The following is a 26,886-nucleotide window of genomic DNA, read 5'->3' as shown; positions in this document are numbered from 1 at the left end:
AGCTATACCTCGGATTAGTCTATACCGCTAATATTAAGGCTTTGTTATAAGGTTGGCGATGGTAAGGTCAAAATAAGATAATAGAACTGTAAAGACTAAGTTACTAACTAATTTGGTAGGGCAGGGTCCGAGTTGTCCTAGCCCTTTTGCGGGATAGAATAGTTACGAAGCTCCGTGTGTTGTGCATAGATACATGTAGTAGGTACAGACGAGACATTGCATAAAACAGATCCGTTCTGTCGCAAACAACACTGGTCCACCATACCCTCCCACCCTCCATCATGATGACCTACATCCCCTCCCTGACGTTGCCGTCGATCCTGTTCGAGCAGCCCGCCGCAGCCATACTCCTTCCCATCGCCGCAGGCACTGCTGTAGGCTTCGCGACTCGGCCAAAAGACACCCAAAAGACATATCTGGCGCTGAGGCAACCACCTCTCCGTCCGCCCCCGTGGGTGTTTGGACCCGCCTGGACCACGCTCTATGGCTTGATGGGATACTCCGCATATCGTGCGTGGTCAACTGCATCAAGCAGCATTGACCCTAGCAAAGTAGCATTGGCCAAGGTAGGTCATGTATAGATCTGTCGCGCGGAAGGTCGGTGTGCTGATATGCTATGACAGCACGGCGCGACCCTCTACACGATCCAGTTGGGGCTTAACCTGGTCTGGATGCCACTGTTCTTCGGCCTCAAGCGACCCATCGAAGCTGCCGTCGACATCGTCACTCTGACTGGTGTCGTTGGCTATCTGGCATACATCTGGGGCCAAGTCGACGAAGTATCAGGCTGGTGTCTGGCACCGTATCTCGGATGGCTGGCATTTGCCAATTACCTCACATTCGGCGTTGGCTACCTGAACGACTGGGACTTCAGCAACAAGGAGGCGAGGCGGCCAGCGGGAGGCAAGGACAGTACCTTCAACACCGAAACGTCAAAGAACAGATGAACGATCGATCTGCTTTTGATGTGACACCCGAGCAATTGAAACGGGCAGTACAGCCACGTGCTGTTGCTTGAATCATAATATCCGACCCAATCGATCCCTCTCGTCCTTGCAAATGCATCTTTTCCTTGCTAATTGACTACTGACAGCAGCACCGATCAGTAAGAAGCGACTCAGTCATGCCTAGCAGCCTGGTTCGGCACCAACGGGAGACCGTCCGAGAGGGTGTCCAACATCAAGCAAGATTTGCCGGTTCTTGACAACACTGCTGACCCTATTACAGTCGTGCAGTGTGCTCTGGACCGCGGAGACAATCTTGCTACACCAATACCACCGCCACGCCGCCGCAGCACCAATAAGGCTGATGCTTGGTAGCACTTGGCCGTCATCATTGTGGGCACTTCTGTCAAATATGCTCAGAGGCCGCTGGTCCCACAGGCCACGCAACTTCGACATACAAGGGCACAATTGTAGCACATGATCCAAATATCTCCAGCCATGCCTTTGTTTCATGCGCTGTTGCACGACCGGGCTATGCGGCATTTACATCTGACAGCAACTGATCATGCATCGGGCAGAAAGTGGGAACTGTCTGATTGAATTGACTGGTGGCTTGGAACCACGTTTCCATTGCTTCTACGCATCTTCCACTTCCGGACTGTACGCCTCTCGGCTTAGCGAGACATGCGCTACGTTCCTGCAGTGTGCCCGGGTAGGCACATGAGAGCCAATAGAGCTGCGCCGGAGGTAAAGCCCGGCCGCAGTCTCGATGATCGAGCACTTCGGAACGGAAAGCATGAGGGCTGGATCAACAATAGTGCTAAAGGGCGTACGGGAAGATGCAGCAGGGCAACATGCATTTGCATGACGTCCGTGCGTAGTGGACTGCTCACTTCTCAGAAGGATCCGCTACCTACCTCTTATTGGGTCCAGCTCCAGCTCCAGCACCAGAGGCCGCCTGTGCGAACCACTGCATTCGCCTTATCGGGTTTCAGACGATGGAATCACATCACTGCTTTTGTGACGCGAACTTATCGGCCGCCATGAGAGTCGACCTGGCCTCACTTTCAATGCTTTCTACTTCACTGCCACGCTTCCTCGACGCCCAGACTCGACGCCCTTCTAAGGCTGGCCATATACAGGCACATTTGGTGTATGCGGACCGTCCCTCCTTGACACCGCACTGGCTATCTTCCCGATCTTCTCGCTGCTCGACCACAATCATTCGCTTCGGAGCAAACCAGCCATACTCACATCCACTGCAGCATCATATAGCTAGTGTTTCTACACTGCTGTGTATCCCAGGCCTCATCTTCAGGCTCCGCATTGCTCTCTGGCTGGCAGTCGAAAGGTATTTAACACACCATCTCATTACAGCGGCAGTCAGTTGTTTGTTTCGATGTGGCACAGCCGAGGCTTCCTGCATATGGGACTTCATTGGTCGACACACAAGAGCTGACAAGATTAGACTGCTTCATACAGAACGACTTGATGGCTCAGGACGGCAACTATGGCTTCGCGTTGTCCCCAGACCAAGTAGGTGATGTCGGATAGACAGTACGACAGCTTGCTGATCATGCCTGGTAGGGGTTCCAGAACTACCATGGCATTCCCAGCGACGTCTATGGCAATGGGCAGTCACAACAGATGCACCATCGAGCATCAGATCCTCTCGACCTGTCGCAATTCCACAGATATGCGAATTCAGCGAGCGACTTGCCTTTACACAACTTGACCAAGCCAGCGCACGACACAGCATGGAATTCCGAATCGATGGTACAGCTGTCACACTTCATCCCGCCGATATGGAATGGCATGTCCAAGCCAGGAGCCAGAACGGAACCGATACCATACCAGGATGTGTACAGGCAGAGTCCGCTCAAGTCATCAGAAGTCTCCGATTCTGCATACGAGTCTATGCCGACTTCAGGCGGAGCACAAGAAGTATACACCACGGGCAACAACGCTCTGGCACGAGACTACTTCACATCAGATCTCAAGCCGATCTCAACCGGTCTGCCATCCAAGGCAAATCCCTCTCGAAGTGTGAAGTCAGAGGGACAGTTTCTCATCGCTCGCAACAACAGTCGAAGAAAACAGTATATCGGTCCCTGTCGATTCCCTGGCTGCAAAAAGCAGCCGAAGAATCAGTCGGATGCAAAGTACGTCGAGCCAGCATGTACTCGAGGTCTCGTACACTGACAGTTGCCCAGGAAGCACGCTCTCACCCATAGCAAGCCACATCAGTGTCGTGAGCCGGAGTGCAGCCGCAAGGATGGCTTCGCAACAGTCAATGATCTCGAAAGACACAAGAAGAGTGTCCACAACATGTACCCAAAGGTCGGCAACCCAGCAGGCTTCATGTGTGCCGCTTGTCCGATAGTCGAGGGTGTTCTAAGGAAATTCTGGCCCAGACGGGACAACTTCAAGGCGCATATCAGAAGGAAGCACTCCACCTACAACGAGGAGCAGCTCTTAGAGATGTAAGACTGTCGTTCATATGCTAGTCCGAGCTCGTGACACTAACTTGCGCAGGTCCAAACAGATCAACAGACCTGATGATGCACAGACTGCCGATGGATTGTCTGTCTACGAAGCCGCACTTCGCTCAGCTCGACAGTCGCAGATCGATCCTATGGAAGGCCATATACACCAGCATTTGTCACCAATCTTGGGTCATCTGATTGCAGAACACAATGATGGCACTGTGTTTCCTCCAGACTCGGCCATAGAGTCACAAGGTGATCCCATCGCATTTGCTGGTGGCCACATGGACGACACTCTTTTGTTTGGAGGCCAACAGTACAACCTATCACCCATGCAACTGAACGTCAGCACATTCCCTTTTCCACCACCCGCGGAGGGACACCCGACTCCAATCCAGCGTGACTTCGCGCGCCCACAGGAGCAGCACCAGATGCTTCCTAGCATCCAGGTAACGACATCATCCCTTAGCGAGCCTCAATCCGCCTCGGCGACCAGCACTTCCCAGTCCGCAGGCGGGGCCTCCAGCGCTCAAGGCCACTTTCCCTGTACAGAATGCGGCAAGATCAAAACTCGCGAGTGCGACTTGAGGTACGCCCTCCCCATGCCACTCACCGCTGTCACTTGCAGCCATAGACTGATACCACCCCTCTCAGAAAACACATGAAACGCCACACCCGCCCTTACGGCTGCACATTTCCCTCCTGCACCAAAAGATTCGGCTCCCGCAACGACTGGAAACGGCACGAGTCCTCCCAACACTACCTCACCGACATGTGGAAATGTCCACTGGGCTGTAGCCGTCGTCCGTACCTGCACGTCTCTCTACTGGAGGAGCACTTCCGTTCGCCACTCCACAATGTCCACGATCCAGATCGAGTCAAGACCCTATGTGAGCAAGGAAGACTCGGACGGGAAGGACACCATCACTTTTGGTGCGGGTTTTGCAAGAGATTGATCAAACAGGAGAGGGGTGGAATGCTACAGCAGGTGGGCAATGCGTGGGATGCGAGGTTCAAGCATATTGGGGATCACTTCGATAAGGATTGTCTAGACAGTGGAGATTGGGTTTGTGTTGAGGAGAATAGACCGAAGTGGTGTACTACTGGGTATGAAAAGGGTAGTGGAACGAAGCGGGGGAGTGTGGGTGGAAAGGCGGAGGAGGAGGAGGAGGGTGGTTTGCCGGATGTGCGGTTGGAAGAGGGAGGGAGTAATGGAAGGATGATGGGACATGTTTGGGATGCCGCGAAGAAGAGGAAGCTGGAGAATTTTGGGGAGGATGCGGATGCGGATGGGGAGAGTGATGATGAGATGTATCGATAGGGCATTGGTTTGGTTGTGGATGTTGACGGCCGACCCGGCTAACATCTACCACGGTCATTTCGGATGCTCGTTGCTCAGCATTTCGGTAGCGCGCGGGTACATCCTCTCACGACCAGGATATTTTGTTGGCTGTCGAAGCGGCGTATATTCCGGCAGATGTTACTTATGACGTTCGGTCGGAGAGCGGGCAAAGGAAGTGCGGACATGAAGACAACATTGAACGACAAGACCAACACGGCAAGCTGACGAGCTCTGCATTGCATTGCATTGCATTATTGTTGGGTGCTGACTGCTGAGCGAGTCATCGATGGCGAGATGCTCTGTCCATGTACATTCCATTACAGACTTACAGTGGTAGCAGTTGCCGACTTTGACCCGCGAAGCTGACTTCAAGCCTGTCGGGACTCGGGATGGAAGCGAGCTGTTACCGTGGACTGGGAGGTTGCAGTCAGCCAGCGTCTTGGTCTCATGTATTGTATTCCCGGCTTGTGCATATCAGCGATGTTGTCGTCGGGGTTTCAGACGGAAGCCCGGAGGCGTATGCACTTCGGCGTGCCATGTGAACTACATACAGTACGATGGACTCCCACGCGCACGCTGTAGAACTTAGTCTATGCGCCGCCGGCAAACGCCTATCATCTACGTATGCAGACGTGTGGTGAAGGGTGCCCGTCCTTCGCACGAGAATCATCAAGGTCAACCTTGAAGGCTTCAAGGTGCCAAAGTCAAAGCCAATGCGCCTTCCTTGGACTTCTTCTTGCCGCTCTCGTCGTCTCCATCGCTCGTCCAGCCTTGCGTCTTCATCGACATCGTATCCTCAAACCAACAGTACTGACGTCTTGAAGGAACTTGTCGTGAAGTACCAACAGAGCACGGGCAGCCTGGCGGAGCCGAGAAACTCAGCCTCCAGCTTTGACACTAAAATTGGTGCGAAACGGGCATCGGCAGGCATGACGGTGCTTATCCTGGCATCGAGCGCCGCTATCAGGGCTCATGCCTTGTGTTCCCGGGGTCGTCAGCTCTGATGGAAGTATGTACTGTAGCACTCGGCTTTGTATCCATCCACCATGGCCCCGTCTTCTTCCTCGCGACTGCTGCGCCTGCTCGCCTACAGCCAAGTTGTGAGTATCGCCAGGCACATGTTTCACTATCTTCGTACCGAGAGCTCAAGCTCAGAATAACCGTCATCAGCATTCTCAACACAGACACGTCCTGGGACGGAGGGTCGTGGAAGCCAACCACCCGGAAGACTTCTTTGCCACCTACCCGCGTGCCATCAGCCATCTGGAAGGTGAGCTTCCGTTTGAAGCATCATCAGGCCATTGCTGACAACCCAGCGATAGTTGACGGATGGTTGGTACCTGCAGCACTACGAATATCTTACCTTGGCCGCTTGTCCAGCAAAGATGGCCCCTGATCGGTATTATGCTGCGTCCGTTGATGCTACGACCGTAGAGCCTGTCGTGAGCGACTCAATCGCAACATCTCGAAGCCAAGTTCGGCGAAGCCTCTCCATCTTCAGTAGAAAGGGTGGCGAGACAACTGAGCCAAGTCTGCCCTTCATTGCTCAAGAAGCCATGAGACAGCCGAAGCCTATGAATGAAAGGCAGAAGGGTTGGGTGGGCAGGAGGATGAGTGTTCGCAGCATAAGTCCCAAGACACCAAAGTCGGCTGCTGCTCCCAGAACACCTAAAGGCACAATCCTCAATGCAGTACCTCGAGCAAAGACCATCACGATGACTCCTCTCGAGGAAGAAATCGCAACGAGCCCGAACGACGAGATACTGAGCGCCATCAGCGATCATGCACCAACGCTGACTGCCTTGACTGCTTCTCAACCCAGCACTCCAATCCAGAAAGACATGATCAAGAGCAAGAGCGCCACTGCACGGACACATCGATCGAGCTCACGAAAGAGACGGGAGTCTGCATCTCGAATTGGGGTTTGGGTCAATGGCGTCGTGCACTGGGATGAAGACGTTTTGGACGCTGAGCAGCAAGAGGAACAGATCGAAGAGACTGGCTTCACATGCGTACGACCAACATCGGGTGCACCACCTTCCCACGTCCATCGACTTGTTCGCAAGCCACATCTCTCAGTGACGATACCTCTGGACGAACCCTTGGTGAACGACCAGACAGTCTCCACGATACTACAACCACAGCCTCGTCGCGTGATAAAGTCGGTCGCCCCGGCAAGTATTGTTTCGAAGTTCGCGCGGACGACCCCGGCAATCGTGTTGAACGAAGCCGAGACGGTTTCACCATTAGAAGCAGGGCGAACTCCGGAAATGGTACCCCAAGCACGGCGGAACGTGCCAATACCACCCCACCGCGGACACATGCCCAGGCACTCGCGGTCATCGACATCGAGCAGTTGCGCCAATACTGACGATGCATCTTACTACAGCCGTCGCAGCTCAGCAACGAGTGTGGAGGCATTGGGATTGTCCTGTACACCAGAGCAGCTTGAGAAGGAGCTGCCACCACTCCCACCACCAACGCCAGAACGATCACTGACGCGACCTGCTGTCAAGAAGCACCGAGCCTCGAAATCGCGAAGGCTGGACATGGACACAGACCTGCTGCCGGCCAACCCATCCATTAAGCATAGCCGGTCTATGAGCGAGCTCGATCGCTGTGATCGGGACTTTATGCAAACCGCGCCCGACGCTTGCAATGGGAGTCTGTGTGCAGTCCATCATCGAGACATGAACTCTGCAAGCCCAACACTCAGCCAGGCTGAGGAGGAGCTTCACGACGAACTCTCTCGGAGCACTCCAGAACGTGACGAACCTGCAGAAGTTGAGTCCAGAGTTGACTCTGCTATGCAATCTCAGACTGGCTCTCTTAAGCGCATCAACAGTGTTCGTGAAGTCGTGCAGCCTCCAGTTCGTGCACCTACGATTCCGAAGCGTTCACGGAAGAGGGACTGGAAAGGTCCGCGACAGGCAAGGAACATCACAACCCTGCCTTCTCCGCAACTGCCAGTGCGTCGAAGGTCCGAGACGGAGGTCAAACTTCCCGAGCAGTCGTCTGCGACAACACCAACTTTGAGGAAGAGCGCAAGCATCTCGCTCGCCGCTTTCAACAAGTCCGGAGAGTTTCGCAGCGCATCGCTGGGTGTACCAACCACAGAGCATCTACCTACTGATGTAGTGCCAGCATCCTCCGGCGATCACTCTGAGAATGAAGTGGTCGAGCACCATGCCACTGAGCAGGACGTTACGGCTGACTCCGACACTGTACCCGGCCCCATCAGCAGCGGAGTACTGTCCAATTCGGCGGAGAATGTGCTGTTAAACATTCTGGCGTCGCTGAGGACGCTCGACGATCTCTTCAACACGGCCATCATCAACAAGGGCATGTACCGGGTCTACAAGGAGAATGAGATGGACCTGATCCGCACCGTCGCTTTCAACGAATCTGCAGCAGCCTCGGAATTTCGAGAGTGGTGTCCACCCGAGCGCAATATCCACGGCACGGACTCCAGTAAAGCATCATCGCAACTCGAGCACTCACCTTTGACATACATGCGCTGCCACAGACGAGATCTTGGCGTGATCGAGAGCCTGAAGAGTCTGATTCTGCAAAGATGCCAGACCTTTATCCGACGAGAGACGACCTTCGCTCTCTCCACACCTAGTCACCCTAATGCTGGCCGCTTCAATGATGCTTTCTGGCGCATCTGGACCTTCTGCCAGATCTTCGGGTGCCAAAAAGGTCGCGAAGACGATATCACCGGACAGATTGATTGGCTCAAAGGAGGTCTGCTCGCCAACAACCAAGGCTGCGTAGCCACAGTCAACACCAATCTAGACTTCGACATGGGCAGCGTGCTCCTGAACGCCCCCGATCACTTCGCGCAGGCCAATGCAGGAGGACTTTACGCCACTCAGCTCTACGACATGACCGAGATCTGGACCTGCCTGATGGTTCTGTTGCACGGTTACAGCGGTCGGATCGAACAAGCACGCCTCTTCGGCGTCTTCGCGGACTGCGATGTCGTCGAGGGAGATGTCGAGAAGGAGAATCTCGTCCTCGAAGAGTGGCTCGCATACCTCATGACACTAGGCCCCGCCGTCGTACTCGAAATGGCAGAGTGGGCCGACCAACCTTATCCAGCCGGCTTTGAGCTCGCCAAAGAGAACGGCTGGACCACTTGGACAGCACCAATCTACACGGGCAGCCGATCCAACTTCCTCAAGGAGCCTGTCGCCAAGACGTACGAGGAACAAATCGCATTTGCGAAACTACGAATGCAGGACCCGGTCGAAATGGAGAAGAAGGAACGAAGTCGTCAACGCGTGGCGTCCCTCGCAGCGGAGATCCGCCTGAGACGCCAAAGCAGTGAGTACAAGCGTCTCCCGCTGATCGACATGAACTCCGAGCGGCCGATGAGTATGTACTCCCGCAAGAGTGGCGCATTATATCACAGTCCATCGCACTCAAGACGCTCCTCGGCTGCGACGTCGAAACATCTTCCACCGATTCCGCCGGCTCCTATCTCACCAAATGCTGCATCGCTGTGGGCATCACCACGACGGATCAGCCCGATCATCGAAGAGCACGGTCTGGGTCTCCGTGGTCTGCGCGGGATCGCGGAGAATACGAGTGACACCGCTGTGGCTAGGATCGTCGAGCTTGGGTTCACGGAAGGACAGGCAAAGAATGCTCTTCGGATGACAGACATGGGGGATGGCATCAGACTGGATCGTGCTGTGGAGTTGTTGATCAGGAGGGCGACTTGATAGATCAGTCTTTTTGTTCGTGTGCATTGCTTGATGTTTATTGTCTAATGATACCCAGACTCCCTGTTGGGGTCAATCGCTTGCTTCGTATTGTTTGGCGGATAGTTTAGGATATGGAGTCAATGTTACAAAGGGTGTCACGGCTGGTTCTCGTTGTGTCTGTATCTAGTACTGGTATGAAGTGACGAATCACGACCTTGGAGATGATACTTCCTGGTCCTGGTCTACTGCTTTCTAATGCATCTATGCATCTATATTGCTCCCATCTCAAGCATCTGGATTCCCATCACTCATCCCTCACCTCCAACACAACCTCCAATGCACTCCAGGCACTGCCCTCCGGTTGCGTCACCGAGCTGATCACAAGGTCTGCGTCAGCCTGATGAAGTAACTTCTCCCAGTCATCCAACGTTCTCAACTTCCCATTCTCAGTCATCATAGAGTCCAGGTCTCTCGCGCCGAGTTCCTTCTCTTCCTCCACCGCCAAACTTCCCGCAACCGGCACGACCGTATCGAGAATCAACAGCTTGGCGCCGTCTTGAAGCAGCTCCACTAGACCCTCCAGCGTCTTCGTGGCGTACTCATCAGAGTGATGACTCAAGACATCCCGGAGGAGGTATACATCCGCCCCGGAGACTTCATCGGGCTGGGGGTTGGGAGAAGTGTAATCATGCGCCGTAAAGTATAGTTTTCGCTCCAGCTCCCCAGGCAGCTGTTCCTGCGCTTTCTGCGCGATATCAGGGAGGTCTTCGACCATGATTCTCAGGTTTGGAAAGTGTCTTGCTAGAATTGTGGCGGTTGGGCTGCTTGCGCCGCCGATACATACGAGTCTGCGCACTTTGCTCCACTCGTAAGTCGTGATGGTGTGATCCATATCGTATGGTAAGGACGTGTCGATGACTTCTTGGGCTTTGGTATAGGCCTTTAGACGATCCTCCAGACCTTTTTGCTCGAGATACTCTCTCTGTGGCAGATCCGTGTTCCAAGCTACCTGGAATGCAGTCTTGTTCTTCTCTGATCTGACCATCCACTTCTCGTGGGCTTCGACCAGCTTCGCTGAGGTAGGGAAGACTTCATCTGTGGTATACTGCACCGTAGCCCTGAGATGCTCGTCCGTTACAAGGACAGCGGAGTATGCCGTGTGAGCGATTTCATCAGTGTCAACCTCGCGAAAGAGGCGGTTCGTCATAGCATATCTCAGGACCCTCCGAAGATGTGATTCGTTCACATCGCATCTCGTGGCGATTTTCGCATAGGCAATGCTTCCACGGAGAGGTACAGCTTCCGGAATCTTGAAGTTGAGGAGCCAGCGAAGTGTTGATGTATCGTGGTACTAGTCCCATGATAAGCAGATCACCATGTATCGAGGCGGCCATGTTGGCTCCATACATTGTGTGAGAGAGACTTGACAAAAGCTTCAGGCCCGGCGACAAGGTCATGCACAGCCTTTGCCGCAGCTTGGAGCTTTTTTCTGGATACTTCAATCTCCTCAGGTAACTCGTCGAACTCAGTGAATCCTCCCTGATTGAAAGCTGGTTGGTAGTATCCCCTCTCGTTGAGGAAGTCGCACAGCACTTGTGCTTCCTGGGCGACTTCTTTGGCCAACGCTTCGAACTGGTTCGTCATCTTGATCTTCGACCGCTGTGAATTCGACAATGACCAGATGGTATCCCTGTCAAAGTAGTTCTCAGCAGTACCTGAAACGTGGCACGCGTGGAATGTGGTGCAGAGTAGCTTGTGCCACAAGGGAGAGGGGTAGCTGCATGATCGCCATAGCCGAGTGGTTGTGTTGTACAGAAGATCTTGTGATCCTTTCACTATACTACATCTATCTCTTTCGTCGTCGCTTCGTAAGCTTCATGCTGCGTCTACTTGGTGCTGCCCTCGACGAAGGCAGTGTGGACGAGAAGCTGGCCACCTTTGCTGGCAAGCTCGAAGCCGACTCCTTGTGCGATGAAGTACACGGAACCTGTTCATCATCATTAGCTTAGATCCGGATACAATGAATGGGAGACAAGGCTCTTTCTCCATGGGTGGAAAAGCACTTACCTTCTGCCAACTCGTACTCCTTGCCCTGCGCTCTGAGATGGCCGTTACCTTGGCTTGCAATGAGAATGCTTGCACCGCCAGCAGGGCCAAGAACTTCGTCCTGACCAGGACCAATCTCAGTCTGCAGCATATCAAACTCGCTCATTGGCGGAGAGTATAGCTGTGTATGCCCGTTCCTGCTTCTCTTGTACTGCTGTGGCTTCAAGATTGCATCCTCAGCTGCATGTGGTGTGAAGGCCAGGCAGTCCATGAAGAGATCGACGTTGCTTCTCTCGCTCGTTGGGCAGAAGCCGGTGTTCAGCACATTGTTCGATCGTGCCATGCACTCGATGATGTCGCCAGCAAGGTATGCATGGATGCCATCGGCTGGGATGTAGATGCTGTCTCCCTTCTGCAGAACTAGGTAGTTCATGGTGATGAGGGCAACGAGGACTCCTGGGTCGGCTTCGGAGTACTGCTCTGCGAGGCGTGGTGCAAGCTCTGGGATGTGGGATTGCTTACCGTACCGAGACTTGTCGAGAGAGGTCAACGCGGAGTAGGTCTTCTTGATCGTTGCATCGTCGGCGGTGAGCATGTTGCGGACGACTGTCTTGAGCTGCTTGTCTGTAAAGTTCGACAATTGGTCTCCAGACAAGAATTGTTGGAGAGGCTCGAGCTCAAGCAAGCTCTTCATGTCTTCGAGTGGCTTGAAGCCGCAGAAAGCCTCGAACTTGCCCAAGGCGAGAGCAATCTCTGGCTTGTGGTTTGGATCTGTGAAGGCATCTGGCTTCTTCTTGTGCAGCTCAGCGGCCTTCTCCTTGTTCGGGTGAAGCTGAAGTGGAAGTGCCTTGGCGATGGAAAGGACCTTGGGCAGATATGGCAGGTTGGAGTGACCAAACTTTTGCATGACCTCCTCGCCGAGAAGCTCCTTTGGGTTACGGTCAATCAAAGCTTGCAGGTCCTCGCCAGTATCTGCGACATATGAAGGAAGCTCTGGGTAGGTACCCATCCACATCTCAGCGTATGGCTTGCTATCGTCGATCTTAAAGGTTTGCTTTGGGCCATCGCCATCCCAGCCTACCTCTGTTAGTACATTTGTTCAGTAGTAGGCGCTGATGAGAACTGACCTCCCTGCCCTTCACAAAGTCTGGCAGCAATTGACTCTTTGCCGGTCTTGCCCCATGGGTACTGATTGCAAGAGCATCGGATGCGGTAGACTGGTTCGACGGATGCCATGGTGTTAGAGGGTCTGTTGTTAGTAGTGCGACAATGTGGTCTGGCCTGAGAGAAGGAGTCTGTTTGAAAGCCGACTCTAAAAAGTGGCTTGATAAAAGACTGCAGTCCAATGTCGACTGTCGACGGTGAGCTCAGTTCAACGTCATCATTGCTGTAAATTGCAGCATACATCTACTTACACGTGCACAGGTCTATGGGTTTCTAAGCAGACAGCATGATACTCATTCCTCTGCACACAGAGATGTCGTCTGGGATCTAGCGCTGCGCTTCGGTACAGCCATGATCTGTAGGGGTTGGCGTGCGGTCGAGTCTTGCGTCTGTAGACGTTGATGGCAATGACTCTTTCGATTTCGACAGGACGCGGCGGTTGCCTTCATCTCTGTGACATTCGTAGAGCCGCCCTAGAAGCCCTACCTTCGTCTGGAACGCCGTGATAGTCTCGGCGTATTGCATTCCACAAGACTGGTTGCATGTGGTCGCAATGGCTGTGAATGGGGGACCATGGAACTCCTCGAGTTTTCATTCCCTTGGCGCATTTAGAGTTTCGAGCTTATCGATAAGGGAAGGAACGACTCGAAATTGTCGCTCCCCAACAAACACCCACACTTTCCCTTGTCCGCGAACAGCATGAGTGTACTGCCATATCGATTCAAGGCCGGCAACGATAGTAAGCCAAGTACAAATATGGCGCAAGACCAGCATCATCACCGCTCGACGACCAAGTCCACCAACAAACCTTTCAAGACGAAGCACGCTACCAAAGGCGCGCTGAAGGAGAAGAGCAAGGGCAAAGTCGAGTCACTCGAGACGGGATCGCGCAAGACGCCACACCAGCAAGTCATGTCGAAGATTGATCGCCGAAACCGTGCCAGGCAGCTGAGGATCAACCACCATGCCGATCGAGAGGACAAGGGAGCTGTCTTCACAGGCAAAGATGGCGCGCCACGCATTGTGGCACTGGTCGCGCTTTGCGGTGATAGCCATGTCGAGTCTGTCGCCCAGCGCCTGAATGAAAGTGTAGGCATCGAGGCACAGGATGTAACGAAGGCTACCGAGGTGCCTCGCTTCAAGCAAAAGGTGCAGTACATCTGTCCGCGACGGGAGCTGTTCTCAACACTGGATGCATGCAGAAGTGCCGACTTTGTGCTTTTTGTGCTGAGCGCAAATGATGAGGTCGATGAGCTTGGAGAGTCGATGCTGCGAGCGATTGAGTCACAGGGCGTGGGTACAGTCTTGACGGGAGTGCACAATCTCGATAAGGTGGAGCCAGTGAAGAAGAGGCCGGATGTCGTCAAGAGTCTGAAGAGCTACATCACCCATTTCTTCGCCTCGCAGGACAAGGTACATGACCTGAGCAACAGACAAGACTGCAGCAACGTCATGCGCTCGCTGTGCACACTCATGCCCAAGGGCATTCGGTGGCGAGAAGACCGGAGCTGGATGCGCCTGGACGATGCACGCTGGGAGGGTGAGCAATATGTGGTCACTGGCCATGTGCGTGGTAAAGGCCTCAAAGCAGACCGCCTGGTCACACTGGGGGACTGGGGCGATTTTCAGCTTGAGAAGATCACCGCAGCGCCACTTCCCACCAAGTCCAAGCGAACAAAGACGGACGAAATGGCACTTGATACCCCTGCTGGTGAGATCACCCTGGAGACACCGACAGAAGAGCAGGATGACTTAGCGGAGCTTGCTCCAGAGGAGGCGACCATGGACGATGTCCCCACCGCATCAATCGCGCCCTCAGAACGCAAAGCGGTACTTCTGGACGACCACCATTACTTCCATGATGACGAGAGAGATGCTGTACCAGCACCCAAACGATTACCACGCGGGACGAGCAAATACCAAGCAGCATGGTACTTGGATGATGTATCTGACTCAGGATCTGATCTAGAAGATGTTGACGATGATGATGACATGAGCTTGAACGGAGAAGCACCTGCAGCTGGACCTGCGGACGGCCACTTTGACGACTTCATGCAAGAGCCTACGGAAGGCGCGCCAACTGAATACCCCCAGAGTGAGTACTTTGCGGACAATGCACCCGAGGATGAGGCAGATCAGATCGAGGCGTACCGAAAGCAACGCCGCGATGATGCTGAGGATGACCTGGAGTTTCCGGACGAGATCGAGCTCCACCCAGGCATGAATGCACGAGAGAGACTAGCACGCTACAGAGGCTTGAAGAGCTTGCGGACAAGCCACTGGGAGACCGAGGAAGACAGACCATACGAGCCTGAGGACTGGAACAGACTCTTGGAGATCATGGACTACAAGTCCGTCAAGAATAGAGTAGTCAAGGAGGCCATGTTTGGTGGCGTCAAGCCGGGTTCCAGAGTCAGCGTCTATGTTCGCATCCCACAAGATCGCGTCGCAGAGCTTCAGGCGCTCCCAGCACCGACGGCTTTATACTCCCTCCTCAAACACGAACACAAGCGCTCGGCTATTAATGTCTCCATATCTCTTTCCTCGGATTATCCAGGGCCGATCAAATCCAAGACCGAAATGATCATGCAATGCGGTCCTCGCCGTCTAGTCATCAATCCACTCTTCTCACAAGGCGGCAACACCCCGAACAACGTCCACAAGTTCGATCGATATCTCCATCCAGGCCGCACTGCAGTTGCAACCTTCATCGGACCCGTAACATGGGGTAGTGTGCCTTGCCTTTTCTTCAAGTCTCCCGATCAGAGCGAATATCCGAACGGCCAGCTCTGTGACACGCCACCCTCATCAGAGCTCGAAATGATCGCCACAGGAACCACATTGGCACCATCCACGTCTCGAGTGATCGCCAAGCGCATTATCCTCACAGGACACCCGTACAAGATCCACAAGAAACTTGTCACCATCCGGTACATGTTCTTCTCCAACGAGGACGTGGAATACTTCCGTGCTCTGCAACTCTGGACGAAGAGGGGACGAAGTGGATATGTCAAAGAGCCTCTTGGTACGCACGGGTATTTCAAGGCGACGTTTGATGGCAAGGTAAATCCGTTGGATTCAGTGGCGGTCAGGATGTACAAGAGAGTGTACCCCCGACAGGCGAAGTTGTTCAGGGCCGTGCAGGGAGATGATGTGCCGGAACTGGTGTCGGCTGTGGAGGAAGTCAAGATGGCTGAATAGAAGGTGACGCGTGGCTGGTAGACTTGAATAGCTCTGCTGGTACCCGACGAAAGCAACGTATCTCTTATCTCCTCCTCTTCACATCATTTCCGAGCAACCCTCCAAATAATGACCCCAGATAGCAACATCATACTCCACATTCACCCCAGATACCCATCAATCAATGGCTCACTCCTCATCACCATCCTTCGTGACATCTCCGTTGCAAACGCCAGCAACAAAGTCAACATCCTCCCAATTCGCCTCCCACACGCTCAGCACCTCCAGTTTCCACTTCATCCCTTCTCTCCTCATCCTCGCGATCGCCCTGCACATCATCCCGCTCTTCTCCTCCGCTTTTAGAAACGGCTTACTATCTAGATCCCAAAGCTGCGCCTGATCCCACAACTCAAACACGCCTTCCAGATACGGCGGCTTGTCATGATATAGATCCTTGAAAACAAAATGTTGCTTCCGACCAGGTGGTGTGTCTCGCCAGGAAGATGTGATGCGAGCGTATAGTTCGATGATGACATTTTCATTGGCGCGGACTGCTTGAGACCCAGTATTGAGGGCTTCGCCGACGCGGAAGCAGGTTCGGAGGAGGGTGGTATTGGAGGCGCCGAAAAGAGGGGAGCGGTCGAAGATAGGGGGTGGGACAGGGTTGCGGACGATGGGTTTGGTTGTGGGCTCCTTTGAAGTGTGTTTGGTTTTGATTTGCGCTTGATCATATTAGCTGTGGTCATCGACTGAAGATTACGTTGATGGCAGAGAACGGCAGAGATCACGCGACTTACCTAACAGCTTAAGGTCGTCAGTGGTCAACAGTGCACCGCCATAGTCTTCATGCTCATCGACATCACGCATGTTCTGCTTGCGGCCACGAGGCGGTGGCGTTGCTGGTCGATTGACTATTGCATCGTCAATGGTCATGGCTGATTCCAAGATATCATCGTCGTCGATTTCGCCAAAGCCATCGTCTGCGCCGATTTTCTCTGAGCTTCGTGTTCTTCGACGGGTCGTCGTGCTGCGGCGTTGTGCAAGACCATCGTCTGACGATTCGGTATCTTCGATCGTGATGAAACCATCTTGATCTACATAATTGACTGACGGCTTGGCGCGGGCGCTGCGTCTCATTGCGGTGCTTGCAGCATCAACAGCAGCATCAGTAGTGGCCGCCTAGATGCATGGTTAGACACTGCCACAAACGTCTTCTCCAAGATGATGGACGAAAGTCTGACGCTCTCACCTGAATCCTGTCAGTCTTGCTACCGATAGGATTTTGGTTCCTCTTCGCGTTTGCCTGTACATTGGTAGCATCGTGCAGCAACGGTTGCGAATGTTCCACATTCGATTGATGAGATATGCTGGAAGAGGGATCCTGGTACACAGTGATGCTCTGTCCGGCGTTCGCCTTGACAGAGTCTATGGACGTCCGCGCTGATGTTGAATCGAGCGTATCCATTGAAGTCGTTTGAGCACAGAGCGAGACAGGTTTTGCCTTGCTCGGCAAGTCCTCAGCAAGATCGCCACCTACATATTGCGAGTCGTCCTTCCGCTTCTTCGTAACTGCGGACAACTTTTTCTTCGGCATGCTCCCAGTTGTGATCACCGTAGCCAGTGGCTTTGACGGATTGGTGGACTCGTTCGGCTCGTTGGGAGGACGAGCCTTGATAACTTGCAGGCCATCATCAACATTGCTCGACTTGCGCCGCTTCTTCTGGGTAGTTCCCGTTGTCGTTGCAGCACGCTTTTTGCCTTTTGTGCCGACTTTCTTGGACGTTGCTGCCACTGGAGCAGCAGTGGCTTCAGCCTGACCACGGCCAAGATATTCCGAGGCAATGGTCGCAGGACTGGCAGCATCCTGGTTGCCTCTTTCACCAGAAGCCGTCGACGCTGTATCACCGCCTGCCCTAGTTGTATTGATGGCTGTGAAGCCCATGTTGAACCTGGCTGACGTTGCATGTACCTGGCGGCTTGTACGATTGGATCGCAGCTGGTTGACCTGCTGCATCACCACGCACTTCCTGCTCGCTCCATCCAGTCCACATCACGGCAGGAATGCCATCGATGGGTGAGCGCGAAGATTACGATGCCAAATCTGTCAACGTGAATTGTGATGTTAGCGGAAGAGAAGGTGAGGTCAATTGGGACTCTCCAGGGCCACTTAGGCAGGAACACCCGGTACGGACCGACCTCGGCAAGACACTTCGTCACATGGACGCGTTGCGACTTCGCAACCTCGCCAACACCCACTATCTTGATAGTATCGTTTGGAAGCATCCTGCACTGCTCTAAGGACATAAAGACTACACATTACAGAAGACACTTGACCGCTGTGCAGTCCCCTGGGTCAGACCACGAATCCAGTGGCTGGAGGACACTCGGAACCAGAGCCGAACAGCGATTCATCAGCGGCAATCACCAGACAAGGCAGTCACGAATGCTTGTCAGCTCCCCTTCTGGCATACAGATACCCTTTGCTAGCTACTGGGCTAGCTATTGCGGCACAGATCGACTTCAGTCTTGCAGCCATCAACTCCCGGCGACAACCACTGGAACATGTTCAGCGGCTCATCAAAGAAGCCCTACACGGCAATCACAGCTCTGATAGATCGATATACGAGCGAGCAGTACGAGGAAGATGATATTGGCGGCGTTATTGACCTCGTGGATGTCATCCGCATCCAGGAATCGGGACCTACAGAAGCAGCTAGAGCGCTTCGCAAGAAGCTGTGAGACCATAACCATCGTTTGCGCCCGGGGTGTGTACTGACATTACACAGCAAATATGGCAATGCACAAAGGCAAATCAGATCGCTGGTGATTCTCGACGGTTTGATCCAGAATGCAGGCGGCAGATTCCAGAGGACATTCGCGGACGAGCCCTTGTTGGAACGTTTACGTCTCATGGCTCGTGATGATATGGTCGATGCGACCGTACGCCAAAAGTGCCGGGTCCTTTTTGCACAGTGGGCAAATGCGTACAGGAACACAGCTGGTCTCGAGCGAATAGCGAATTTGTACAAGGAGTTTCCAAAGACCTCAAGGCCTGAAGCTGCGCGGCAGAAAGTGCTGCGAGAGATTCCTGCAGATCCAGACCAGGAGTCACCATTTGCGGAACCTTCATCATCGTCTCGCTCGAGATCAAATTTGAAGGATAAGCAACTAGGTCAGTCCGCTGCGCCTTCACGACCTGTCACATTGACGCCTACCTCGTCAGGCTTCTCTTATAAGTTATTCAAGGAGAAGAAAGACAAGACAGGGAAGCCGTTCAGTCTTTCCAAGGAGAAAGAGAACATGACTACATCCATTGCTCAAGCATCAATTGCTTCCACCAACCTGATGAATGGTCTCCAGCTAATCAATCGAGAAAGCGAGAGGGTCTCGAATAACATCGAAGTGCTCAAGCGAGTAGAAGCCTGCAAGAACCTGAGGCGCAAGATCTTATACTACATCCAACACGTCGAATCTGACGAATGGATTGGCAGTCTAGTCAATGCCAACGACGAGCTTGTCAAGGCTCTCACTACATACGAAATTATGGATCGAAGTATCAGCGACGATAGTGATAGCGATGCATGGGAGAATGCCGACGGGATCAAAGGATCTGGTGGTCATGCTCGTACTAGTAGTGCTCAGCACCAACTGGCAGGTCTTTCGCTGAGTGAGGCACCGCCCGTGAAGCCACCAAGACCTGCAGCACCAGCAGCCATTTCGATGCCTTCGAGACCGCCAGTGCCAGCGCCCGTAGCTTCGGCAAAGCTCGACGACGACGATGAAGACGACGACGATCCTTTCGGTGACTCCCACGCGGCTAAGACACCGTTCGACGAACGAGCCGGGATGACCTGGAGAGAAGTGTAGAGAACTTGGAATTATCGTCTCACGAGCATGAGTCGAATGTGCACAAGACCAGGCATTGGCCTGCCAAGCCGTGGATGAAGATCTATGTACACTCACCTACGAAGCATGAGACACATGAAGAATATTCTCAAGCATGCATGACTATGGCTTTCTGGTCAAATATCAGGGCTCACCGCCATATGTTCATCACATGATCGTGCAGGGAATGCAACACAAAGCGCTGCCAAATATTAGCGTAGTCCTACCAGAAGCATTGATATTCACACCAGTCGCATCCTGGCCCGCATGGAAACTCTATGCAAGGTTTTGGCTTGGCAACTTGTGCTGGCTTCTTGTGCAGCAAAGGAGCAGTCTGTCGCTGAGGCATTGTGGCTGAGCACGTGCGACTTGTCTGTGCATGATACGTTAGTCAGCTTCCACGCGACTATACAGTCCTGGGCATAGTGCTTACAACCCCTGTTCTTCCACCTTTCCTCATTAGGAAGGATGTATCCACTGCTTGGCGTAGCTCACCACCTGGTGTGTCCTCCATTGTTGGCTATTACTGCCTCGCAGCGTTCTCGCATACTCTTGTATATACGTTGTATGTCCTCAGGTGTGAGCTTGGCCCATTCAATCTTGATAGCAGCTATTACCTCATCTCGTGTTGTAGGAAAATGAGCACCTACCCTATGCTTAAGAAGAGCCTATAGATTCTCAATCGGGTCGAGATCTGGTGAATCAGCTGGCCATTCCATAAGGTGTAGGCCCTTCTCCTTAAATAGACTCACCGTTGCCTTCGCCTTGTAGATTGAGGCGTTGTCTTATATAACAATGCAGTCCTACGAGCCTGTTGACACTCGCTGCTTCTCAATTGCCGTGTGGATAAGAGGGACAATCTGGCTGCGATACACCTCACCGTCGACAGAGCCCTTCTCGAATATATGGACTTCTATAGGTCCATCTGCAGAGATACAGCCCCATATCATACAGGCTGAGAACTTGCGGAAGCGTGCTGTAAGACAGTGTTCGTGATAAGCCTCATCTGCCCTACGTGTCACATAGACCTGTCCGAGTATTCCACACCTGAATGAAGCTTCATCTGTCTAAAGGACCTGAGCCCACTGTTCCACTGTCCATTTAATATGAGCCCTTGCCTATCGAAGCCGTGCCTCCTTATGTTTCTCAGTCAACAACGGCTTGCGTGTTGCGACATATCGTAAGAAGCCCTCCTTCTTAAACGTAGCTCTTACTGTCCGGACGTCGCTAAAGATGCCCTCTATCGCGGCAATCTGTTCGTATCGTAGGCGGCGGCTGTTGCCATCAGTGGTGGCTCGATAGACAAGTCGCTGACGCTTGGAGGTGTTGATTACAGGTGGTGGGCCTCTTTTCTTCGGTGTGGAAGGTAGCACTCTTTTAAGCCATGAGATTACTGAAGAGACAGAGCCTTTGTTAGTGTAAAGGGCGTCTGCAATCTGCTGCAGCGGTCAGTGGGCGTGTTTGTGAAGAGACCACATCTCGCCCTTCTCGAATTCGGTAAAGACGCGTCCCTTCGGCATGGTGGCGATAGATAGCGCGTGTGTGAGTGTGTGGATAATGAGATTGAAGGTAGCAACACCTTCTGAGATGGACATGGATAGCCGGAAGGGGTTAGCGCAAATATAGGGGTTGTAAAAACTATGCCCAGGACTGTATATACGTCGTTGCTTGCTGTGACTATCCCATGTGAATACTGCATAGCCTCGCGACACGTGCCGTCCTTGGCCTCGTTTGTGGCGCGTGACGTCGACGCTGCGAAGCTACGACCAACATTTCGACACGACTACCTTCTTCCTCTGTTTCTACACTGAACCACTCCTGCTGGACATGAAACACTGCGACCAGTATCTACCTAGCATCCTACAGCTCATCTCACCTCTTACTCTTGGACACGTTCTTGGACCTGCGCGAACATCTCAGCTGAATTGAACTGAATCCTGCGGAGAAAAGCCCGACGTCACGCCACGATGCCTCCATCAACGACTTCTTCTGCGACGAGCGCTGGATCGAACGCGAGTATGAGCAAAAGTAAAAGTGCGGTGAAGCCGCCGGTCAAGCTGCCATGCTGGTGTGGTGATGATTGCCAGTGCTGCATTCTGCCCTGCGTGAGTCTATCCTTCATTTCCGCGTCCATCGCTAGCTGACCCAAAAGGCTAGACCATCCAGTAAACGGTACCTCAGCCACAGCGCTGGCGGAGCGCAGCTATACAGGGAATGACAATAGGCTTCAAACATTTGTTCCACATGCTTTGCGTGGGGTCATTGGAAAAGTCCGAACACGGAGTATGGAGTGGTGTGGGGTTGATGGAAGTCCGGTCAGCGATCTTCAGCGTTGACACTCATGCTTCTTGGTCGTGAAGAAAGCTGAAGATCGATTAAGCATTTGTGCTGGAAGATGATCATATTGACCAGTCTCTTGCACTCCATTTGACATTTCTTCAGATCATGTGACGACGTCGTTCTTACCCGATGCCTATTCGAGCGCAGGAGAGAGGGTCCCTTAAGCCGAATCCCATCGCGTACCCGCGGCCTTGCCTTGCTTCCCTCCTCTACCGTATTACCATATACTTTGCGAGTCCTCAAGCAAAACGTGATGTGCCGTAGTAAAGTCCTTTCACTACCTTCCAGGCCTTGCCATCATTCGCACTGCCAGTATGAGCTCTTTTAGATCGTCCTTCATTCGCGTGCTCCGTTCGCAGCAACATCGTCCAGCCGGACTTCCTAGACCACTCTTCTACCGCCAATTCCACGCGTCTAATAGACTAGATGTCGTTAAACCGTTTCTGCTCGCTGATATCGGCGAGGGCATTACCGAATGCCAGCTTATACAATGGTTTGTGCAGCCAGGTGCACGCGTCGAGCAATTCGACAAGCTATGCGAGGTGCAGTCCGACAAGGCCAGCGTGGAGATCACCAGCCCGTTCGACGGGGTCATCAAGAAGCTGTACTACGACCCAGATGACATGGCGATCACGGGAAAGCCGCTAGTAGACATCGACATCCAGAGCGAGCTCAGTGCCGAGGACGAGGCAAAGCTAGGAAGCACTGGCGAAGAGGCAGAACGAGAGAGTGAGCACACAGAGCCAGAGCCGAAGCAGGATGGAGCGGCATCAGAAGAGCACGAAGCGGTCGAGCAAGAAGGCGTTGGAGCGACACACACCCCAGTGTCATCAACTGCGCCAAAAGCTGCTCAGCACGAATCACAACAACATACACCACGACCCAGCAAACACGACAAAGGATCACTGGCTACACCTGCTGTGCGGCACCTGGTCAAAGAGCACAATCTCGAAATCACGAATATACAAGGCTCGGGCAAGGATGGCAGAGTAATGAAGGAAGATGTGCAACGCCATGTCTCTGGCGCAGTTCAGCGGTCGCAGTCCTCCTCAAGTCCAGGGCATACTGCAATGCAAGGGTCGAAGGAGGACCGTAAGGTGTCCTTGACGCCAGTACAGAACCAGATGTTCAAGGCAATGACACGCTCCTTGAACATACCACAGTTCCTCTACAGCACAGCCGCCGACATGACAGCAGTGACGGCGCTGCGCAAGAAACTGAACGAGACCGCCAAACCGGAGCAGAAGCTGACGCACCTCGTGTTCATCATGAAAGCTGTGAGCTTGGCTTTCCTGCGACATCCACTTCTCAATGCATCTCTCAATACCAAAGATCCTAAGAAGCCGGAGCTGCTCTACAAAGGTAGCCACAACTTCGGCATCGCGATCGACTCGCCCTCCGGACTTCTGGTGCCTGTGGTCAAGAACGTGCAGGACTTGAGCATAGTTGAGATCGCTGCGAAGATGCGACAGCTATCAGAAGCTGCTCGCAGCAACAAACTTGCACCCGGAGACTTCAGTGGGGCAACGTTCACAGTTTCGAATATCGGGTCGGTCGGTGGTGGTGTTGTTTCTCCTGTCATCTCAGAACCACAAGTTGGGATCGTCGGCGTGGGCAGAAGCAGGATAGTTCCAGCGTTCGACGAGAACGAGGTCCTGATCCGGCGAGAAGAACTCGTCTTCAGCTGGAGTGCTGATCATCGAGTTGTCGACGGCGCTGAGTGCGCAAGATGCGCAGAAAAAGTCAAGTCTCTTCTGGAGGAGCCAGCATCAATGCTGGTCGATCTACGGTAGTTTGATCGAATGAACTTCCGTTCAAGCTATCACTTCGGTAATCCTTCCCCGCCGCATGATCGTTCTGGAGAAGACCTTGTCTGTCTCAGATACTCGGACCACGCAAAGTCGCTACCGAAGACGGTGTGATCTCGAATTCGCAGACGTCTTCACATCCGCAGACAAGCGTGAATTGCAAAGAAAGAGAAGCGCCGATACCGTTCACCGCGATTTTCACCCCGCAGGAACGCGACAGCCTCACGGTGTTCAGCTACCTCCTGACTGCTAAGTGACAGGCGTTCGGGTGAGAATCTGCTTGATCTGTGCCACCTCAGGCATCAATAGCTGCCGCAGATGTCTGCCACATATTGTTAGGCAGTATGCCGTATACTGCTAGCTCCATGCCAGGGTCGCGTCTCTTATCGAAGGCCGCTGGTAGCCGAGCAAGGAGCGAGCTCGAATGGTTTGTTTTAAGGTCAATGTCCTTGCTGCGAAAGGTCATCTTGCGACACCAAGTCACTTCAACAATGGCGACTACTAAGACAATGCAGACCTGCAAGCATCAGCTTGCGAGCACCTTGAGAGTGTCGCCAGTCAAGAATGCTATCGGTCAGAAGAGTGGACTTGCGACTCTTGCGAGCTTCAAGATTCCAACAGTCAACAATGAGCCAAACGTATGCAAGGGTCGACAGCACCATGAGTGCTCCAGCTGGCTGACACCTGCATAGAAACACTACGAGAAAGGCTCTGTCGACCGCCAGAAGCTCGCCGATGCCATGAAGAGCCTCAAGTCGAAAGCACCTCTGGATGTACCGATCGTTGTTGGTGGGAAAGAGATCAAGACCTCGAGTATCTCGGGGCAACCAATGCCACATGCACACAAGCAATCGATTGCCTCGTGGTCGGGAGCATCGGCGCAAGATGTGCAGAAGTCGATCGAGTCGGCCTTAAAAGCAAAAAGCTCGTGGGAAGCAATGCCATTCCAGGACAGGGCTGCAATCTTCTTGAAGGCTGCGGATTTGATCAGCACCAAATACAGATACGATATCATGGCTGCGACTATGCTTGGTCAGGGCAAGAACGCATGGCAGGCAGAAATCGACTCTGCTGCAGAGACATGTGATTTCCTGCGATTCAACGTCAAGTACGCCGAGGAGGTGTACTCTCACCAGCCAGTGCACCATGCTCCTGGTGTTTGGAATCGTGTCGAATACAGGCCGCTTGAGGGATTCGTTTATGCCATTACTCCGTTCAACTTCACAGCCATCGCGGCCAACCTTCCAGCGGCACCAGCCTTGATGGGCAACGTTGTGGTCTGGAAACCTTCGCCTGCTGCCATTGCTTCCAACTGGCTAGTCTACCAGATCCTCCTTGAGGCTGGCCTTCCGCCGAATGTCATTCAATTCGTACCAGGTGACGCTGTTGAAGTCACCAAAGCAGTCTTGAACCACAAAGAGTTTGCATCTCTTCACTACACTGGATCGACTGGCGTGTTCCGTCAGCTCTACGGCCAAATTGGTCAGGGCACTGCGGAGGGCAGATATACCGGATACCCACGCATTGTAGGAGAGACTGGCGGCAAGAATTTCCACCTCATTCACCCAACCGCAGACGTCAACAACGCCGTGATCAACACTGTCCGTGGGGCGTTCGAGTACCAAGGTCAGAAATGTTCCGCAACCTCACGCGCTTACTTCCCAAAGAGCATGTGGGACGAGGCCAAGCCTCTGCTTGCTGAGGAGACCAAGAAGCTCAAGATTGGCTCGCCAGAGCACTTGGATAACTTCATTGGTCCAGTCATCCACCAGCAGTCGTTCGACAAGCTTTCCAGGGCCATCGACGAGTCCAACAGCGACTCCGACCTCGAGCTCTTGGTTGGAGGCAAGTACGACGGCAGCGAAGGATTCTTCATCCACCCTTCCATCTACGTATCTAAAACTCCAACACACAAAAACTTCAAGACGGAGTTCTTCGGACCGATTCTGACAGTCTACGTGTACGATGACTCCAAGCCTGATGCTTTCGCAGAGATCTGCAAAACAATCGACTCTTCCTCAGATTACGCGCTTACCGGCGCCGTCTTCTCCAAGGACAGAGAGGCATTGGTCTTCGCTGAGAACGCTCTTCGCAACGCTGCCGGCAACTTCTACCTCAACTGCAAGTCCACTGGTGCTGTCGTCGGCCAGCAGCCATTTGGTGGTGCCCGTGCATCTGGCACCAACGACAAGGCAGGCTCGGCAACTCTGCTCTCGAGATTCGTATCTATGCGTGCTCTCAAGGAGGAGTTCAGGACTCTAGATGAGGTCGAGTACCCTTCCAACAAGATCTAAGCATTGGCCGGTGTGGGATGCTGGCGTTATGGCTACAAAAGTGTACAAAGATCGGGCCGTTCTTGTTGACCCATTACTGGATCAAGGCTGGGTGATGTTCTCCAGCGATGTCGTGATGAACTTGCATTGGGAGGCGTTCTGTTGAGGGTACGTATGTAGCATGAGATCTATAGTCATGTATGTTGAGCGTGAATGTTGAAGCATGAAAGAGCACAATTTGTGCAGACACGGTATCTCGGCGGATAAATATCCTTCCGGAAAGAATTGCCTTCCTGACGATGCCGAGCAGTGAATGTCGGTGTTTGAGGCCACCCATAAATAGTCAATGGGTAGCGGCAGAGTACGTGACAGCTAAGTAGCAGTCAGACTACGTCAGTATCAGGCCCGCTGGCCACGCAAGGGAAGTCATATCGGGCTAGTCCGGGTGCCCTTTAGAAGATGTCAGCCGAGAAGTTAGTGCCCACCCATCAATTGCCGCATGAACGTACCTGCACCCCCAACTTTCTCCAGGCCACTTTCTTACCGTCTCTTCGTTCGCTTGGAGGTTGCTAGGAGAAGCCGTTCGTTCTTTCCATGGAGGATCGGTTCAGTGATCCTGGATGCTCGCGTGGCCGTGGCCGGCAGTCTCAGTAGCACGTTCCGATATTAAAAAGGGCTCATGGCCCGCGCAGCACCACTTCGAAGG

At 53.3% G+C, this 26,886-nt stretch overlaps 10 protein-coding genes across 10 annotated transcripts; 7 read left to right on the top strand and 3 right to left on the bottom strand.

Moving 5' to 3' along the window:
• Positions 1–281: 281 nt before the first annotated feature.
• Positions 282–947, top strand: CLAFUR5_00871 (Translocator; the record flags this gene model as incomplete). Its single annotated transcript, XM_047900019.1, has 2 exons — positions 282–566; positions 624–947. The coding sequence occupies 2 exons, from the start codon at positions 282–284 to the stop codon at positions 945–947; spliced, it is 609 nt and encodes a 202-aa protein (XP_047756398.1).
• Positions 948–2,435: 1,488 nt separating this feature from the next.
• CLAFUR5_00870 (uncharacterized protein) lies at positions 2,436–4,751 on the top strand (the record flags this gene model as incomplete). The annotated part of the gene is given in 5 exon segments (XM_047900018.1): positions 2,436–2,480; positions 2,532–3,137; positions 3,150–3,427; positions 3,480–4,019; positions 4,085–4,751. 5 exon segments carry the CDS (start codon positions 2,436–2,438, stop codon positions 4,749–4,751), a joined length of 2,136 nt encoding a protein of 711 aa, XP_047756399.1.
• Positions 4,752–5,818: 1,067 nt separating this feature from the next.
• Positions 5,819–9,502, top strand: CLAFUR5_00869 (uncharacterized protein; the record flags this gene model as incomplete). The annotated part of the gene is given in 3 exon segments (XM_047900017.1): positions 5,819–5,872; positions 5,887–6,042; positions 6,095–9,502. The coding sequence occupies 3 exon segments, from the start codon at positions 5,819–5,821 to the stop codon at positions 9,500–9,502; spliced, it is 3,618 nt and encodes a 1,205-aa protein (XP_047755286.1).
• Positions 9,503–9,788: 286 nt separating this feature from the next.
• On the bottom strand, positions 9,789–11,128 carry CLAFUR5_00868 (O-methyltransferase bik3; the record flags this gene model as incomplete). Its single annotated transcript, XM_047900016.1, has 2 exons — positions 9,789–10,835; positions 10,892–11,128. The coding sequence occupies 2 exons, from the start codon at positions 11,126–11,128 to the stop codon at positions 9,789–9,791; spliced, it is 1,284 nt and encodes a 427-aa protein (XP_047755285.1).
• A 242-nt stretch (positions 11,129–11,370) lies between these two features.
• Positions 11,371–12,766, bottom strand: CLAFUR5_00867 (Mannose-6-phosphate isomerase; the record flags this gene model as incomplete). The annotated part of the gene is made up of 3 exons (XM_047900015.1): positions 11,371–11,471; positions 11,552–12,607; positions 12,658–12,766. 3 exons carry the CDS (start codon positions 12,764–12,766, stop codon positions 11,371–11,373), a joined length of 1,266 nt encoding a protein of 421 aa, XP_047755280.1.
• A 627-nt stretch (positions 12,767–13,393) lies between these two features.
• CLAFUR5_00866 (Ribosome biogenesis protein tsr1) lies at positions 13,394–15,895 on the top strand (the record flags this gene model as incomplete). Its single annotated transcript, XM_047900014.1, has 1 exon — positions 13,394–15,895. The coding sequence occupies one exon, from the start codon at positions 13,394–13,396 to the stop codon at positions 15,893–15,895; it is 2,502 nt and encodes an 833-aa protein (XP_047755279.1).
• Positions 15,896–16,063: 168 nt separating this feature from the next.
• CLAFUR5_00865 (uncharacterized protein) lies at positions 16,064–17,888 on the bottom strand (the record flags this gene model as incomplete). The annotated part of the gene is made up of 3 exons (XM_047900013.1): positions 16,064–16,596; positions 16,672–17,053; positions 17,124–17,888. 3 exons carry the CDS (start codon positions 17,886–17,888, stop codon positions 16,064–16,066), a joined length of 1,680 nt encoding a protein of 559 aa, XP_047755278.1.
• Positions 17,889–18,436: 548 nt separating this feature from the next.
• On the top strand, positions 18,437–19,741 carry CLAFUR5_00864 (uncharacterized protein; the record flags this gene model as incomplete). The annotated part of the gene is made up of 2 exons (XM_047900012.1): positions 18,437–18,609; positions 18,661–19,741. 2 exons carry the CDS (start codon positions 18,437–18,439, stop codon positions 19,739–19,741), a joined length of 1,254 nt encoding a protein of 417 aa, XP_047755277.1.
• A 2,672-nt stretch (positions 19,742–22,413) lies between these two features.
• CLAFUR5_00863 (Lipoamide acyltransferase, mitochondrial) lies at positions 22,414–23,892 on the top strand (the record flags this gene model as incomplete). Its single annotated transcript, XM_047900011.1, has 1 exon — positions 22,414–23,892. The coding sequence occupies one exon, from the start codon at positions 22,414–22,416 to the stop codon at positions 23,890–23,892; it is 1,479 nt and encodes a 492-aa protein (XP_047755284.1).
• Positions 23,893–24,251: 359 nt separating this feature from the next.
• CLAFUR5_00862 (Delta-1-pyrroline-5-carboxylate dehydrogenase, mitochondrial) lies at positions 24,252–26,201 on the top strand (the record flags this gene model as incomplete). Its single annotated transcript, XM_047900010.1, has 2 exons — positions 24,252–24,545; positions 24,600–26,201. 2 exons carry the CDS (start codon positions 24,252–24,254, stop codon positions 26,199–26,201), a joined length of 1,896 nt encoding a protein of 631 aa, XP_047755283.1.
• Positions 26,202–26,886: the final 685 nt, after the last annotated feature.

The sequence above is a fragment of the Fulvia fulva genome, chromosome 1 (genome assembly GCF_020509005.1).
Source record: "Fulvia fulva chromosome 1, complete sequence".
NCBI lineage: Eukaryota > Fungi > Ascomycota > Dothideomycetes > Mycosphaerellales > Mycosphaerellaceae > Fulvia > Fulvia fulva.
This window is presented reverse-complemented; position numbering and strand designations above follow the sequence as displayed.